The sequence below is a fragment of the Schistocerca americana genome, chromosome 8 (assembly GCF_021461395.2).
Source record: "Schistocerca americana isolate TAMUIC-IGC-003095 chromosome 8, iqSchAmer2.1, whole genome shotgun sequence".
Lineage (NCBI taxonomy): Eukaryota > Metazoa > Arthropoda > Insecta > Orthoptera > Acrididae > Schistocerca > Schistocerca americana.
The window spans coordinates 392989396-393007368 of NC_060126.1; the positions used below are offsets into that span (position 1 = coordinate 392989396).

Here is a 17973-nt window from a genome sequence, read left to right on the forward strand (position 1 = left end):
ACACACAAGAAATGAAGTGGCTCACTACAATGTATACTGTGGTCTCTGGATTTCACGCACAGTAACAGGCTGCATTTCATGGACAACCATTCTTGCAAAGGATGTGCCACTCCGGGATGCAACCTGGTAGCGGCTCGATTGAATTCCTACCACAGGTTTCATAGCAGACCACTCTTCTCCCTTTCTTAAACAGAATTCCCTTAATGTACTTCCATTTAGAATTAAGACTTTCATGTGTGTTACTAATCCTGATATCCCTAAAAACAAAGATGATTTAACTTACCAAACGAAAGCGTTGGTATGTTGATAGAGACACTAACAAACACACACACAAAATTCAAGCTTTCTCAACCCACGGTTGCTTCATCAGGAAAGAGGGAAGGAGAGGGATAGACAAAAGGATGTGGGTTTTAAGGGAGAGGTTAAGGAGTCATTCCAATCCCGGGAGCGGAAAGACTTACCTTAGTGAGAAAAAAGGACAGGCGCGCGCACACACACACACACACACACACACACACACACACACACACACACACACATATCCATCCGCACATGTACAGACACAAGCAGACATATGTAAAGGCAAAGAGTTTGGGCAGAGATGTCAGTCGAGGCGGAAGTACCGAGGCAAAGATGTTGTTGAATGACAGGTGAGGTATGAGTGGCGGCAACTTGAAATTAGCGGAGGTTGAGGCCTGGTGGGTAGCGGGAAGAGAGGATATATTTAAGGGCAAGTTCCCATCTCTGGAGTTCTGATAGGCTGGTGTTAGTGGGAAGTATCCAGATAACCCGGACGGTGTAACATTGTGCCAAGATGTGCTGGCCGTGCACCAAGGCATGTTTAGCCACAGGGTGATCCTCATTACCAACAAACACTGTCTGCCTGTGTCCGTTTATGTGAATGGACAGTTTGTTGCTGGTCATTCCCACATAGAAAGCTTCACAGTGTAGGCAGGTCAGTTGGTAAATCACGTGGGTGCTTTCACATGTGGCTCTGCCTTTGATCGTGTACACCCTCCAGGTTACAGGACTGGAGTAGGTGGTGGTGAGAGGGTGCATGGGACAGGTTTTACACTAGGGGCGGTTACAAGGGTAGGAGCCAGAGGGTAGAGAAGGTGGTTTGGGGATTTCATAGGGATGAACCAAGAGGTTATGAAGGTTAGGTGGATGGCAGAAAGACACTCTTGGTGGAGTGGGGAGGATTTCATGAAGGATGGATCTCATTTCATGGCAGGATTTGAGGAAGTCGTATCCCTGCTGGAGAGTCACGTTCAGAGTCTGATCCAGTACCGGAAAGTATCCTGTCACAAGTGGGCCAGTTTTGGGGTTGTTCTGTGGGAGGTTCTGGGTTTGAGGGGATGAGGAAGTGGCTCTGGTTATTTGCTTCTGTACCAGGTCGGGAGGGTAGTTGCGGGATGCGAAAGCTGTTTTCAGGTTGTTAGTGTAATGGTTCAGGGATTCAGGACTGGAGCAGATTCGTTTGCCACGAAGACCTAGGCTGTAGGGAAGGGACCATTTGATATGGAATGGGTGGCAGCTGTCATAATGGAGGTACTGTTGCTTGTTGGTGGGTTTGATGTGGACAGACATGCGAAGCTGGCCATTGGACAGATGGAGGTCAACGTCACGGAAAGTGGCATGGGATTTGGAGTAGGACCAGGTGAATCTGATGGAACCAAAGGAGTTGAGGTTGGAGAGGAAATTCTGGAGTTCTTCTTCAGTGTTAATCCAGATCATGAAGATGTCATCAATAAATCTGTACCAAACTTTGGGTTGGCAGGCCTGGGTAACCCAGAAGGCTTCCTCTAAGCGACCCATAAATAGGTTGGCGTACGAGGGGGCCATCCTGGTACCCATGGCTGTTCCCTTTAATTCTTGGTATGTTTGGCCTTCGAAAGTGAAGAAGTTGTGAGTCAGGATGAAGCTGGCTAAGGTAATGAGGAAAGAGGTTTTAGGTAGGGTGACAGGTGACAGGTGCTGTGCACAAATACAGTAGCATCTCTTATAGCATCAACAGCTTCATGCTGGAAATTACATCTCATTGCAAGATGTTCACAGAGACCTACAGTGTTGATCAAGCTCATAAAGCTGAAAGCGACTTTTTTAAATGAGATGATGCATCATCAGTCACAACACAAGTTTAGGAAATGCATGGCCTCTAGAAGCTATGTCATCAGTTATCATGCTGATGGAGTAGCATGCATGTGCACTGTCACAAATGAGATCGTCACTGACAATAGCAAAACAGTATGATGTTCCAAGGAAGTGAGAAACACATGTAAATATTGATACCTATAATGTGTGCCAGTGGTAAGTTTGAAATTCGTTCTGCAAAGATCAGTTGTCAGTAAAGTTGAAATGAAGAACTAGTGTGGTAGTATTCTGGGATGTGGGCGATTTTACTTCTGCTAAAGCCTGTCTCTGAATCCTCCGGATGTGATGGTGAGCTATTCCTTTCATGACACAATGCCTAACCTCTGTAACAAACTTCTCTGGCTCTACTGTCTTCTTCACCAACCTTCTGCCCTCCAACAATGCATAGGTTACATCACTGTCAATATCCTGAAGGTGTAGTGCTTCAACAGTACCAGGACACATTGCACACTCCTGCAATCAACATTTATCATGCAGCTCTTGACATATACACAGAAGCATCAGGTCCATCTCTGTATACTATTACTGCGATAAATACATGTGCATACTTCCTTCACTGGCTGGCATTTTACCCACTTTGGTCGTAAAGAGTAGAGCTTTGCGAGACCAATTTTTAAACTTGGTTTCTCGTTTTTCGTTAGGAGACATGCTTCTCTTATTGATCTTGTCTCATATCTTTTTACCTTTTTAGCTTTTTCACCATTTTCACCAACAGAGGTAACATCAGCCTGGTTAGGGCTTTGCCTGCTGCAATCTTTGTCACTACTTAGGTAATATCCCAGAGCAACAGTAAGCATATCATCTTGCAACAGATGCCCACAGTAAGAATCTGGGCAATCCCAAATACCTTTCTCGTTCTTTATTTTATGAGCCTTTGACATCAAATAATGTAAGGAAGTGTGTATGTATTTCTGTATCTGCTGATTACAGTAGCTACCTGGTATCTACTTCAGTAACTGTACCTTCTCAGTATAGTTGGCAGTCAAGATAGCAATAATTAGGTTTTAGAACCACAAATCACATTTTGTGCACATACCACTATTTTCAGGTTCGGCACCAAGTACATCTACATTATACACTTCACAAACTTTTGAAGCTGTTGCTTGTGTAAAACTTGTGTCAATTTCTTCCACTTTTCTTTTTACGTACTGTTTTCTTCTTGTGCTTCTTAGTTTTCTTGGACATTTAAGGAAGGGCATAGTAGGGGCTACAGCAGAAATACTAACATTCAACACATCTATAACTTCTCATACACCCAGGAATATAAACATCTCCAATGTCTTCTTCAGTTTCATATTCAGGTGGGTTGTCACTAAATTTCTTTTCATAGTGAATGTAGAAATTCCTGCATAATGAATGTGATGCTAATACCATTACTTGAGGAAGAAGAAATTTGTGCAATACCTCTGACAGATTTCCAACTACTGTGAAGTGTTTTTCACTTTTCTTAAACACCACCTTCTTGTGTCTTTTTTCACAGTTCACACACCTCACTCTCTCACTACTGTATTTCCTCATTACATCTGTAGTCTGTGGAAAAATGACAGAACAGATAGCGTTCTGTGACTTTCCAAATTTAAAAAAAAACTGGAAAAATTAACTGCAATTTCGTATTTTCGTCTTAAATTTGTAAGTTAAAGGAAGCCCATAAATGTGTAGGTGTCAACTAAATTTAACGCACTAAGAGGGTGCTTTAACGCAAAATATCTGCCAGGCCTCCAGTACTTTTGGTTTATTAGTTACATAATTTTTGTTGTTCTCTACTGTTTTAAGAGTTAGTTGCAAAATATACATTTTTCAAAAGGCCATACCATTTACAAAAATTAAGATAACCTGAAAATACTTCATTTCTTAACACACATGATATAAAGTGTAATATATATTTTTTCCAGAGAAATTCATGACCACGAGTTGACGTAATCTGTACGATTTAAGATGAAATCACCCATTTCATGTTCTTGCATCTTTACTGATGACAATCCAATTAATTCACTCATTTTATTTCAGTGCATTTCATTCACTTCATATTTATTGCAATAACTACAACAGCATTAGTATTTGATACAAATGAATAAGGAAAACAAGTAAAACACACACACGAAGAAATGTGTGATTTATTGGAAGGAAGTTCATGTCACAGGCAAGTAGAAGAAAATCATGTGAAGAAATATGGAATAAAATTTGGAGTTTAATGACTTATTAAAGTCAAGGTGACTGAACTCAAGAGTTAGCTTGGATATGAATTAGGTCACCTTGACGAAATCATCCTGACATTGGCACTTCAAACCTGAAATCAGACTGTCCCATACGGAATTGAGCCCATTTTAGGCTGCACTGTCCTACTAGAAACCGCAATGTAATTCTATACCACTAATACATCATAGTCTTTCTACTGATGTTTAACAATAAGTGCATTTCTGTACCACTACAAAACAATGAAAGGCTTACAGCAATGGGAGTGTAAAATATTGTTATCTTACCACCTTTTGCCTGTTTGGTTGCGTTCTCGATGCTCTCTATCAGAGATTTGACAGAAATCTGGCTATCTTGTCGGGAAACTCCAATTTCCCTGCCTCTCAATGTTATCTCCTGTGGAACACTATTTGTCACAGTAGATGTTGGACAGCCAGTTTCTTGCATGGCTGAAGTAGGCACTCTAATTCCCAGTGTAGCTGAAGTCGGTGGTTTTGGCGTGGCTGCTGTAATCCACACAGTACGAAATGCACAAATTTCAGAATAATAAAGACAAGAGATAATTTTGTAATTAATGCAATCACTCAACTTAATATGCACAAGAAAGCCATTTAAAGCCATTATGAATTGTTGAAAATGCAATACACACAGAACACACATACTAATGACCCTATGTTCTGCCTCTCTTCCTGAGAAAAATTAAAAGGTCACTCACTGAAAATTTTAGTGTGGACAAGAGCTAACCTAATATATACAAAACTGAACACAATGTTCTCAAGTTGATAATGCATTCAACAATATGCCATTGTTTGCGCAAATATTTATCACAAGCTAATGTTTAAACATAGATAGCAGTGCCAAAATTATGAATGCTGCATACAATACACACGATTCTTTTTATTTTCCTTGGGATTAGAATTTTGATAACGCAGAAAAAGTTACAGCCACAAACCACTGTTCTCAACTAAACAGACACATCATTCAATATTTCTTTTTTCAGTAAAAATGTGGGCTATCATAACTGACTAGGAGATGGTCTCAGCCAAGACCAACCAATTCAGGTCATATTTGGCATGTCACCTGAGTGCAACCTAGAAAGAAATACTCTAAGGTATTTAAGGTGTATATGCAGAGGGAGTGGGGGGGGGGGGGGGGGGGGGGAATTCCCAGTTAAAAATTCGCTTTCCCTCTGGTGAAAATACACTATACACCATGTGAAAGTATATTTTCTTCATGTTAAGTGACAGTATACTTTCCCTCAGAGCTGCAAAATTTATCGGTCCTTCGAATGGTGAAGGTTTTATACACCAGCATCGAACCTCAGAACTTTTTTTTTCATCCATCAATGACAGCAGATACACATGTGATTTAGTCAGCCAATACAACAACACTGTTAAGCAGTGTGATCACACAGATAGGAAAAGTTACCGATTTAATGTAATCTAGACACAGTGTGGCTACAAGAAAAGCTAAGCTCCCATATATAATACAGGCTGTCAAAAATGTTTTACCATTTCTTTTCGAGGATGTGGTTAGACCACAGCTTAAATCGCAGCATCTGGATATTTCTGACATCCACAATTATAAATTTCACTGCTGTGCACCGAACATTTTATGGGTTACCTGGCTGAATACATGTTCAGTCTAGCACTTGAACTTTTACGTGGAAAAGTCAGTTATGTGTGAAATTGCTAAAGAACTAAATTGAATATGAAAAACTAACCTTGACGCTTGATCCTTTTTAGCCTGTGTTACCCTACAGGATGCATCACACACACATCTTCCACTAAAATTTTAAATAATGCCATAAGTGGCTGGTTTTCTGGGCCCAATATTTTTCTAAGTTGTTGGTCCTTGAAGACTTGAGTTTTGAATGAGATTTAAGAAATTTGTTACACATTCTCACACTTAACGTAATTCATCTTGCGTAAAATGAAACTTACTTTGAAAATATCACTTCCAAAGCCACCATTCACAAAATTTTCCTGTGATGTGTTAGAAATGTAAACAGTTGAAACATCAGACTCATCGAAGGGAGGTCCACAATCTTGTGGGCTCCACATCGAAAGCAGTCTCCTGTTAAGAAGTATTGCATTGTCTTCGACGCATTTTGCTGTCAACAGATGCTAGTGTGTTCACAGTGTTTTGTTGTTGTACATGGCACTTTTTTTCCGAACTGAAGTTTTATTTTGGTATCATTCTCTCATTTCTGTTTTATTGCTGCACTACTATTCTGGAGTAGCAAACTTAAATAAAATTCTTTATAAGATATCAATTCTTACCAGTCAAAATTGCAAAAATTTCACTGAGAACTAAATCGATGAGAAACTCCCAGAAGTATATAAAACAAAATTAAATAAAAAATCCTGGGTTTTTCCCAGATGAAAAAATTCCCAAGTTTTTCCTGGATTTATCAGGGTGTATCACCCTGTGCTTTGGCTTAGCACCCCCTCACTCTCCTTTGTTTTTGAGAAAACCACCCCTAAAGTTTATGATACACAATCGACTAAAAATTGATGTGATTGATAGATATTGGAAAACATGCAATTTTCATCAACATACATGGAGTCCACAAATGCATATTTTCCTAGAAATCGAGGAAAGACACTTTTCTGACTGCTGCCTATGTACCCATAACATAAAGGCTGCTAAATGAAAAGCACTGGTGGTGTAGTGACCAAGCAAACTGTCTGCGGAGTGGGGAACCTGTGTTTTATACCCAGTTGCACTCTACAGACCCTTCCCCTTCCTCCCACCCTCCCCACAAACACATACACCCATCCCCCCATTCTGAAACTGGTAGGCATAGGAGAGTTAATAAGGCTAGTAAATCAATAGACTGTAACAACTATTTTTGGCAAATAAATTTCTGAAATAACTTGGATTAATAAAGAACTAAAAATCACCAAGCATATCTAACGAATGCAATCTTTGTGTAACTACATTGTTCCATCAGAAGACAGTGAGAACACACTTTGTTTACATTTAAAACATTTCTTTATCAGGAATTAATCTGGATGAATACCACACACGATACATTGTCTGAACAATTGCTGCTAAAAGTTAATCATGAATTATGCTGTGAATCATTATTGCATCAGCTCGACTGTGCAATTCCTGCTGGGTTTCCAGAAGCAGACTAATTCTGAAGCCTCTAAATAAAGTTTTTAACTAGTACACAGGCTTGCAATTTGGCAGTATTACTTCTACCGTGCAAGTCAGTTGACCACCAACATCTATACACATGATTTAACACATGATGGTGTTAGTCTGTTCACCCCAGGATTCCAATACCGTACAAAACTTGTTATCAGAAAAGTACGATTTTAAAATGCAGACTGCCACTAGGAATCTTACACAAGTTCTCTGCTACTGAGCGAGATACCTTGGACACTATGCCAGCTATGTTTTCATGTAACAGCGCGTACCTTTTGGGTACATAAACGGAAGTCGAAAAAGTTTCTTTGCTCAATTTCCATGACAATATGCATTTTTCAGAAGCCATATATGTTGACAAAAAGTGCTTAATTTTCCAATTATCTATCGATCCCATCAATTATGAGACAGTTGCACATCATAAATTTTAGGGGTAATTTTCTCAGAAATGGGAAGCACAAGTTGATCCAAAACATCTTCGAGTCTTTCATCTCAGATGGTACACACAAGTGATTTGCCAAACATGAGCAGCTGGTCGACTCTGAGAGCTTCCCCTTGTTAATGCACTGAAACCAGCAGTATCAAAGCTGAGTTATGAACACCATCATACCCTCTCAGGTTCCAAGGTGCATCCAGTGAGTTTTAATTCTCAATCTAAAGAGTTGCATCTCAATTAATGAGACTTATTCAGCAATGCCATCAAAGACTTCCATAACCTGCATCTGCTAAGAAAGCGATGTATTACATACAAGACTGGAAAAACACCTCTTACATACAACATAAAATATTTTAAATAAGAAAACTCATCAAAAATTGCAAACACACAGGTTTCCCAGTGAATGCAAAGCAGGCAGTGAGAATCATGAACACATAAAGCCTGAAAAAATAAGGACAAAAAACTCAAGCTTAACAGCATGACACTTAAAACATTATTTGAAATATCAAGAAGAATAAGAACGGCACTAGACAATACACTGCAGAACAATGCAACTACTGCACCCTCATTCAGAACTTCACTCAATTAGTATTGTTTTACATTCAAGTCCCGTATACTAAAATTTTTTTAATGACGTTGAGCCACAGTCATGCAATACTTTTTAAAAAGGTAAACCACTGTTTGACTGTGTATTCTTATGTTTATCTTTTGTACTCTCCAGATTTTGGCTTTTATGTCATCGTCAAGTACAACTCTAAAAGTTGTAAGACCATTATTAAGTCATATCTGTTAAGGCTGTCAAAAGCAAGTAAACAAGGCTAACCCATGTCTTTAAAATTTAACTGTCAAATAAGGTTAACACACATCTTTAAGATTTAACTGTAAAAGAACTTAACTGCCTTAACAAACATAACTTAACAATGATCAAACAACTTTTAGCATTGTACCTGACAACAGTTTAAAAGCCAGAATCTGAACAGTACAAAAGATAAATATAATAATACACAGTCAAATGACGGTTTTCTCGTATACTAGTTCACAGGATCAGCCCTGATGAAGGCCTGCGTATTTTCTTTCTCACATCTGTGAACAAGCAAGTGATGACACACAATAGTACTCGGTGCCTTCATGATGAGAGCAAATTTCAACACAAAAGAAGAAGTGATCACCACCCCTCTTGCATACAAAATAAATCCAACTGGTGAAGAACATACCTTATCACTGTTTTGTTAACAACTAACACAATGATCTGCAACAACTAACACAATGATCTGCCAGCTCAAAGTTAAAAATGGATACCCATTATTGCTGTCATACAAGCATCAGCTCTCAGAAAACTGCAAAACTAAAAACAGGTTCAACAATGCTGCTGCAACTATTGTGTTATGGCGCTGCTAGATTGCATTAGACACTCACTGCTGACACAGGTAATGTTAACTTGCCCTAACTCACAGACATCTCTCTCAATCTGAAGACTACAGAGATGAAAGGCAGAGCGAAAGTGTGAAGAGAGTACCAGTTCATTCTCATGACTCAACTATGTGATTCTGCTCTGCCCGTGAAGGGACAATACTCAATTTTCCATCTTATATGCATGTCCCTCACAGGAAAGGTCACAATATCACTGCTGTGTTACTCACCTTCTTAATGTGCTAGATTACAACTGGGGTTAGCCAGAGGACCAGGTTAACCAGCGAGTAATGTATCAGTTTCACGTAGTGTGGTTCCTCCAATTACATACGGGGCTATCATAAGAGACGCTGAGGAAGGAGATAAGGCACTCATTTGACGAGAAGTAATGGGATGACCTGACACCAAGTGTTCTGATAAACTTTGTGTGTCATACAAGGGAGCAAGTAAGATGAATTTATTTGGATTTTCAGATTCTCCTGGCAAAATTACTATATCCAAGATTATTATCACACATGTAATTTTTGTGTCTGGGAAGAAACGAGGTATTTAAAATCATGTTTTCCCATGTTCTCATTCTGGGTTGAATATGCACCACTCAAAATATTATGATCCTCTCAACAGGAAAATACTTCACATAGATAGTAGATACTCTAGAAATTGAGTATCGCACTTCTGAAGATTTGAATGGAGAACAGTGGAATCAAAGTCTGCATATATTAGGAATAATGGGAGATATTCTTAACTTCATTTACTTTATGGTGCTCATAAAATATTTAATGTTGTAGCATTATTAAGTTGTAAATATTCTTCATGCACAACAACATGGAGAATGCCCGAAAAAAGAAGACTGAACTAAACCTATGAAGGTCATTCAATAAGTAATGCCCCACTTTTTTTCCTTCATAACAGATTTATTGTTAAGAGACAGAATTTGGTAACAATATACATCAACATGTCTTGTCCATGTCCTATTTTTCTATGTAGTCTCCATCACGTTCTATGCCCATATGCCAACGTTGTGCAAGCGCATGTATTCCCTGCTGGTAAAAGCTCTTGTCTTGTAGGTGTAGCCCTGTTTTCACTGCATGACAAACACACTCTTCATCTTCAAGTAGCCCAAAGAGATGGAAGTCCGAGGGTGCCAGGTCTGGACTGTAGGGTGGATGAGGCAATGACGTCCAACCCAGTTTGGCAGTGTGTTCTCAGGTTCTCAGACTAGTGTGTGGGCAAGATTATTGTCTGATAGAACAAGTCGGAAACGGTTCTCAAGTTTATTCAGAGCCTTCACGTATACCTCTGAATTTGATGGTTGACCCTCTTGGCATCACATCCTCGAGAATGACACAATCACAAGCCCAGAAGGCTGTCACCATGACTTGACAGGCAGAGGGGGTTGCCTTGAATTTCTTCTTTTGTGGTGAATAAGGATGACAGCCTTTTTGTTTCCAGCACAAAATGGTGCACCCAGCTTTCGTTCCCCCCATACTGATCTGTGATAAAAAGTCCTCTCCATCAGTCTCAAAACACTCCAACAATTCAGATGAAATGGCCTTTCTTTGAATCTTGTGGTCCACTGTGAGCATTCGTGGAACCCATGGTGTGCATCTCTTTAAGTATTCAAGAGTCTCGATCATTGCAGATGCACTTCCAATGCTGACTGAAAACTGTAGAGCCAATTGTCGAGTCCTGGTGCGCTGGTCACCACAAATAATGGCATCCGCATGATTCAGCATGTCTGTTTCTGCATCTCCTGAGGCTGTAACTTTCTTTACCCATCATCCAACTGTACTCCTATCAACTGCAGAATCGCCTTTTGCTGCACACAAATGTTTATGGATGTTTACCACAGTTTCTTTTTCTGCACACAAGAATTCAATAACAACACACTGCTTGTAATTTGAGTCGTATACAGATGTCATTTTGACGTTGTACTATGGCTCTGCCACCTGCCAGAACAGTTCGAAACTTCACCAGCGCACAGAACAAACATAAAATGTGAAGTACCACCAAGGACATTTGTCTATGTATATTTATGGTTTTTAAAAAAAATGTGGGGCATTACTTACTGGGGTGGGGAGGGGGGCCGTGGGGAAGAGAGGGGGGGATGGGGAGGTGGCAGGGTATATATTTTCATTCAAAATAAAATGAGTTTGATAACTACATGTCAATGGTTAATAAGATTACAACAACATAGAGTTCACCATTTTATGAGGTGATGGAGATTATTCAGTGAAGTGAAAATAGATTCTAAGTATCTTTATTCTGTCAGAAGTAGCTAAAGTGAAACGTATGTCTCAGAAGAACCATTCAGAGGCTCCTAATGAAACGGTGCAAAAGCTCCATCTACCATTTCAAAACAACCTCCCCACCCCCCAAACGCAAGCACTAAAGCATGCATGCGCACACTCAATCACTTTCTCTCACTCTGTAGGCAGCACTAATTACAACAATTCAGGAATGTAGAGTGACATCTTTATTGACCTGTAGCTACAATGTAGAACACCTATCTAATCTGTTGTAACTTAACTAAACTCCATTTTCATAGAACACATTTCACCATTTGTTCATCTGTGACTGACTTTCTGCTAAAGCCACATAACGGATGCAGGAGTGCTTATGTTCCGTAGCATATGTCATAGAATAACAAGAACAGACAAACCGACACTGTTGTGCAAACAGCCAAGCCTGGAAGGGAAAGCATACCAAATCGCATGCTGAAGAAAGGAGATCCTTTTGCACACTGAAACAGTCACACATAGCAGAAGACACTGCAAAGTGACACAGAGATGCTTGTGGTTTGATGCAAAACTTACAACATACGAGAGAACTGCTTGGGCTGGACCATCGCTGTGTTGGACTCTGTGGTTTACTGCTGTCTTTGGCCCTTAACACAACTCCCATTTGTGGCAAGTCGCAAAGTGATGCAGTAGGTCTCTGTAAACTTTCAAACTTGGCTATTTTTGAGAGGAACGAGTCACTTGCTTTCACATCTGAGAATCTCCAGTGTATATCAAAAATCTGAGTTTCATTGTTAGTATCAATATCTGCAAGATCCAAAGTATGTCTGTTTCCTATGGAGCGATGAGACAGTTTATCTGTAGATGATACTGTGAATGAGTCTACTGAGCAACAATCACTATCAGATGCATTGGATGCCACAGTGGCTCTCTCTTTGTTGTCTGGACATGCAAACGCTTTATGAATTATGTTTTTAAATCTTGAAGTGTCATTGTCAGGAAACTTAATCCTTTTTTTTGTCACACGTGGGGACAAATTCTGCTTCCTATGATTAACATTTCTCGTTTCAGGTTTCACTTTGTGCAAGGTTTCCAGGTTTTGTTTCTTATTTGAAGATGGAAATATTTTTTTAAGCTTGAATGTTATTTTCTCATTTTTGTCTACTAAAGTTGCATTTTTATCACAGTGTTTTTCCATGCATGAGTGTACAGACTTTCCTTTCTGGTTATTTTCCTGTTCACTCTGCAAATCCCAACAAGAGCAGCAGATAGTGCCAGACAGATCTTCTGCTTCAGCTGGACTACAATTGCCACATAAATTTCCATTTCCACTTCCTGATAATTGAGAAGGTGCCTCACTCTCTTGGAGTAAGGCTTTCCCATTTTCATATAATGTGTGTGGTGTTTTGTTACTGAAAAGCCCTGAGAAACCATCCAGATGATCCTTCCAATTTTCATTTTGATCTGAAGTCGGCACCAAAATTTTGTTTTTCTGAGTTTGTTCAATATACTTATTTTCACCTCTATTCATCATTTCCACAGGCCTATAAACAATTATGTCTGACAGTCTGGCTCGATTGTGAAAGTTCACCAACTTTTTGTTACATGTTTCAGCTATAGCTGTAGTATTCACAGAATTTAATTGCGTAGTGCGCTTATTTTCAGAATCTGCAATGTTTTCCACCTCGCCTTCATTAATATCAGGCATTTTATCGTAATACAACCGCAGATAATCTTTATTGTTGTTTGTTGTCACAAGTTTATTTTGCACCTCATTAAAACAATCGGCACTGTTTTCTTCTAACTCCTGACTCTCTCTTGGTGCGACATCTGACTGACCTGCTGTTGAAACATCAGGGAAGGTGTGTGCTCCATGAGACATGTCATGGACTATCATTAAATCTGGTAAGCTTTCAGCTCTTTCTTTAATTTTATATGGACGTTGAGAAACTAGTGGCCTTCCTCTTTGCAATTTTGCCCTTCGAGACCCATCTGTGACATCTTCGCCAGACAGTTTTCTCAGCAGCAATTCCCGATCAATTACTTTCTCTTCTAAGGTATTGCATTCACCTACAATTTACATTAAAATTAAAATGTTTTTAATTTCAATTACATATTTTACTATAAATAAAAACATAATTTGTAATCATCATTACATTACTACACTTTCTTTCAAGTTCTGTTCAGGAAGTCTTTCTCTTATGGGTTTTAGATATTAGGAATAGGTTGCAGTAGTTTAGTACAACTTGAATTAGATTGATGCTTAATCTTGTTTCCTTTTTTCATAAATTTATTTAACATTATAGATTAACATAAAATATATATAGTTTAGCAGTAATATATCCTCCTGTAACAACTAAATGGACTGTTAACACTTGGGTAATTCTCTTAAACTGTCACACTGATTTTGAAACGGAAAACCTTTCCGTCCAGAAAGCAATTATCTTTAAGATTACTGAATACAGACCTGAAAATGTAAGGACACACATTTACAAAATTAAGCAAGTTGTGGATGACCTCCAAGCTACACTTCTCTACAGCTTGTTTGTCACGTAAGAAAAGTGCAAACGTGTCATTACACAGAAGCAGCATCTGAAGCACACCACTTTAATGTTTTACTGTATCTGAATACCAACGAATCTGATTTGTTTGCAATAAATTCAGCAATGACAGTTACATCCCTAAATAGTAATATGTGGTAATTTTGTACTCGTACTCCCAAGCTTGCGCACGGAACCTTGCTTTAAGACATATCCCTCAAAAAATTCATCAGTAAGTTTCCACATTTCCCACATTATTTACATTAAATATCAATTAAAAATCAACTCTAAATTAAGTTTTTGGGTGTTTTGCTTCATTCCTACAGTTAAACCCTTATAATTATTCTAATTGCCAAATAAAAATATCTCACAATTTTGTCTGGGAAAAAAATCGGAAAAATCGCCTGTGGTTAGAGATTTATGGAAGACTTTATGTAAAACATTAGCCGGAAGTGCTTACTATAAATTTGAAAGCTCTGGGGTATACAGAATTAATTGTGGTCAAGTATTATATCAGCCAAACTAGCCACTCTTGTTACAAAGGGTTTAAGGAACAACCTACCTTGGGACTGCATTTATCAGAAACCCGCCATAATATAGGGAGCATTCACAGAATGTGTATTCTCCGCAGGGTGGAAGAAGGCAATGCTCTCAATTTATCAGAAGAGCTTCAAATTTATAAAGCCAAAAAACAGGTGCCACGAAGTGTGCTCAATGGTCAAAGCGATGCTGTAGTACTGCTATTTTGCTTTGTTCGACTATGTCTTACACTAACCTACTTTATGCCCACCCCACCCAATAACACTGAGCAAATAAAAAGTTAACTGTTGTTGAATTATATTAACAATGTACTTTTGAAAGAGGTATTGACATGTGATCAGTGTCCAGCACCTGAAAATAGCTTTTAACGTACACTTAGTGATAGCAATGTACTTTATGACCCCACAAATAAATATAAGAAAATGCACATTTCCTTCATTGTCGTTGACTTTTCCTCTCAATACACTTTTTATAGAGACTGTGACATGTAAGGCAGGCCTGAAACTGGAAATATTGAATACAACTTCCACTAGGGAAAATGGCATTTACTACTAAGATTTAAATTTTTTGATGAAGTTTAACTGAAAAATTTCAAACATATATGGAATCTGATAGAAGAATTCATTAAAACTAATATTTTTTTTTCAAAATTTTAAAATATAAAGAAACTAACTAGGTTACAATTCTTTCAAAGGGTGAGCATAAAGTATCACCCCCGCCCCCCTTTGGTATTGCAAGAGTTAATCGTTGGACACCTCACTTATGAATAAATTGCCTTCTTGTTACCGAATTACCATGCTTTACGTATTTGCTTATTTTCTTGCATTGACTGTATTACCCTCGTGTTCAACTGTTCCTCCTTTGTTTGTACGCCTATTTGACTATATAATCTTATTAACTGACTGGTCCAATGTTTCATCCTCCTCCTCCTCCTCCTCCTCCTCCTCCTGTTCTTTGCATGAAAGGCCTTCTGGCTGTTACATTCTTCCAACCATTTCTCACCTACACTGCATTCTAGTGGCTACAGCAACAGAGGGTGCTGATTACTTGCCTCATTTTTTTTTCAGTCATTCATTTGGTTTTTCCATAGTTATTTTATCATTCTCGTCTTATTTTGTTAGGTTTTTGTGTATGTTACTATTTTTTCAATGATCACTGAAAGAGTGCCTCAGAATCACATACTAACATTTAACCATTTCTTTTTTAACAATTTAAAATTTTTAAACTTATTTGTTGTTTTAATTTATTACATTTCACAATGGCATGTTCAAAAGTAGTATCTTTTAATGTCTCTGATTGTTTTTTATTTGAAAACTCTCAAAGCTCAAGTAGCCAACCTAAGCGATCTAAGAGTAAGAGGGCCACCGTCAGGAGGGTTCTGGTTTGGCAATGAGAGGAATCCTCACGTCTGAGAATGTAGCCATATGTCAGCTGAGTGTAACCAATACCGAGCCTACAGAGGACAGCGGATTCCCTGTGAGACACATTAAGTTTGCCATGTGGTTGTGGTCTCCTTAAATGTTCTCAGTTTGTTTGGGACCATCAGGACAGATCAATCTGAGTTCCAGACTTCAACAATCCATGGCGCATGAACGACCAAAGGTCCAGTTCTGGGACCCCAACTTCCAGAATCAGCATCCTCATGGCCAGCTTGGCCAACCAGTCAGCTCGTTCATTTCCTGAAACCCCAAAATGACCGGCGGTCCAACCGAAAATGACTGGCCACACCACTTAATGGAAGTCAGAGACAAGATCCTGGATAGTCGTAACCTGTGTGTGATGAGAGCCACATTGGTCTACAGCCTGAAGGCTGCTAAGGGAGTCACTACAGATTAAGATACTTTTGCCAGTGCAAAAACAGACATGGCTCGGTGCTCATTTAATGGCCATCAATTTAGCAGTGAAGACACTGCAGCTGTCTGGTAGAGAGTGGAGTTCACTGTAATGTACATGTGTATGCACAGCCTGTTCATCTGTTGACTGTTGAGCCATATGTGAATACCACTTCCAAACCAAGACACTTCTCAATCACAACCCAAGAACAGGCGGCTAAAAATTGTGGGGTCAAAGGACCTTTTGAACGGAAGGAGATTTCGAGACAAATCCGGAGTAGGGGCAAAAGCCACGGGAGCAGATGCGATGTCTCCGTGAGCAGAGGTGACAGTGGAGGAAGTTGCAGTTCCGAACAGATACAATTGAGGCATGCAGCAATTGTATCCCAGTTCTCCGTTATTGCTGAAGGAGATAGAGCTCCCTTCCAGGGAATGAGACATGGTAGCTGGGATGTTCAAGGAAGCTACGAACATGTATAGTATAATTCAGCAGCTGTTGTTGGTACCTGATAGGTAATGGAGAGATTCCAACGTCGACTAGTAGGCTGTTCACAGGGCTAGTTCAGAAGGTTCCTGTTGCAAGTTTGACTCCACAATAGCCAACGGGGTCCAGTATTCCCAATGTTGAGGGTAATGCAGAACCATATGCAAGACTCTCATAGTTAAAATGGGACTGAATCAGGGCTTTGTAGAGCAGGGGAAGGGTAGAGCGATCTGCATCCCAGACAGTGTTACTAGTGCAGCGAACTGCATTGAGCTGTCACCAGCACTTTCGCTTAAGTTGATGAAGGTGGGGAAACCATGTCAGCTCTGAATCGAAGAATAGTCCCAGAAAGCAGTGCATCTCAACTACAAGAAGTAACTGACTGACTAGATAAAGCCTGGATGTGGGTGGGCAGTATAACAGTGACTGAAGTGCATGACTTGAGTCTTGGTGGCTGAAAACCAAAATCCATGGATGAGAGCCCATAACTGCACCTTTCGTATGGCATCCTGTAGGCAACACTTAGCAACAACCATGTTAAAGGAGCAATAATAAAAGCAAACATTGTCGGCATATAAGGAGGGTGATATGAAGACCACACAGTCACCAATAGACCACTGATAGCCACCTGAGAGAGAGAGATTCTGATTACAGAGCCCTGCAGGACACCATTCTCTTGAATATGGGGAGAGGGGGATGTACTTGGAATGTATGATGCGACAGGAAGTTCATGACAAAAGCTGGGAGTGGACCTCAGAGACCCCACACATGTAATGGACTAAGGATGTGGTGACACTATGTCAGGCCTTAAGTCTTCTGTAGGTCAAAAAAGACAGTGATGTGGTGCTGATGACGTGCAAAGGCCATCTGGATGGTGGACTCCAGGTGAAACAAATTATCAGCAGTGGAGTGGCTTTTGCAAAAACAGCCTTGAGATGCAGCCAAAAGGCCCCGAGACTCAAGGAGCATCACAGCGGCTTGCTCACCA

At 39.6% G+C, this 17973-nt stretch overlaps 1 protein-coding gene across 2 annotated transcripts in view; it reads right to left on the reverse strand.

The window, feature by feature from the left end:
* LOC124546000 (cytospin-A) overlaps positions 1 to 17973 on the reverse strand; it is a 947875-nt gene that overhangs the window by 21431 nt on the left and 908471 nt on the right. Inside the window, exons 13-14 of one of the 2 annotated variants that reach the window (XM_047124971.1) lie at positions 12166 to 13659; positions 4635 to 4853 (exon numbers count right to left, since the gene is read on the reverse strand). In XM_047124971.1, coding sequence (XP_046980927.1) covers positions 4635 to 4853; positions 12166 to 13659 — 1713 coding nt within the window. The remainder of the gene's footprint in view (positions 1 to 4634; positions 4854 to 12165; positions 13660 to 17973) is intronic. The other variant, XM_047124972.1, reaches the window with a different exon arrangement.